Below are 638 nucleotides of genomic sequence, written 5' to 3'. Positions count from 1 at the left end.
CCATTACCTCCATGAGTATGGAACCGCCAGATGGAAGGAAATGCTGACAGTGAAGCAAGATTGGTTTGATTGTGTCCAGCCCATCTTTTCCTCCATCTAAAGCTCTCATATCTTCAAATCTAGACAAAGCAGCATCATGAGAATCTAATAGATTTTATAAAAATAACATCGAAGCACATTTAACTCAGTAGCAATGATGAATTATTCTTTATCAAAACTAATCTCAGGTCATAATCTCAAAATCATTTACCATATTTCAGATGTTTAAGCATTAGATGAGTATGTGAAAAAAAAAATTACTCTATTTTATAAAAGATTAGTTGAAAAACTTACATCATAATTTCTGGCCTAACCTCCATCAAATCCTTCCGAAGAACATAGGGAGGGTTAGACACTACCAAATCAAAATTTTCATAAGGTAGAGCTGGAAAATTTTCCTGGGTTACTTTGCCTTCCAAAACTATTATTCTGTCATCTAATTTTAGATGTTGGGCATTCTCTTTTGTAAGTGAAACGGCATGCTTACTCTGGTCCACTGCCACACACTGAAGCTGAAATATTTGGTAATGTCCTTAATATCTTTTGAAAAAGCAATACAATATCTGAATGATAATTCTATTATCAAGTAAACTTTTAAA

The 638-nt window shown here is 33.2% G+C and overlaps 1 protein-coding gene across 1 annotated transcript in view; it reads right to left on the bottom strand.

Moving 5' to 3' along the window:
• LOC119587172 (MTRF1L release factor glutamine methyltransferase-like) overlaps positions 1-638 on the bottom strand; it is an 8584-nt gene that overhangs the window by 2083 nt on the left and 5863 nt on the right. The window contains exons 5-6 of the mRNA XM_037935939.1: positions 334-551; positions 8-119 (exon numbers count right to left, since the gene is read on the bottom strand). Of these exons, the coding sequence (XP_037791867.1) occupies positions 8-119; positions 334-551 (330 nt within the window). The remainder of the gene's footprint in view (positions 1-7; positions 120-333; positions 552-638) is intronic.

The sequence above is a fragment of the Penaeus monodon genome, chromosome 22 (genome assembly GCF_015228065.2).
Source record: "Penaeus monodon isolate SGIC_2016 chromosome 22, NSTDA_Pmon_1, whole genome shotgun sequence".
Classification (NCBI taxonomy): Eukaryota; Metazoa; Arthropoda; class Malacostraca; order Decapoda; family Penaeidae; genus Penaeus; species Penaeus monodon.
This window is presented reverse-complemented; position numbering and strand designations above follow the sequence as displayed.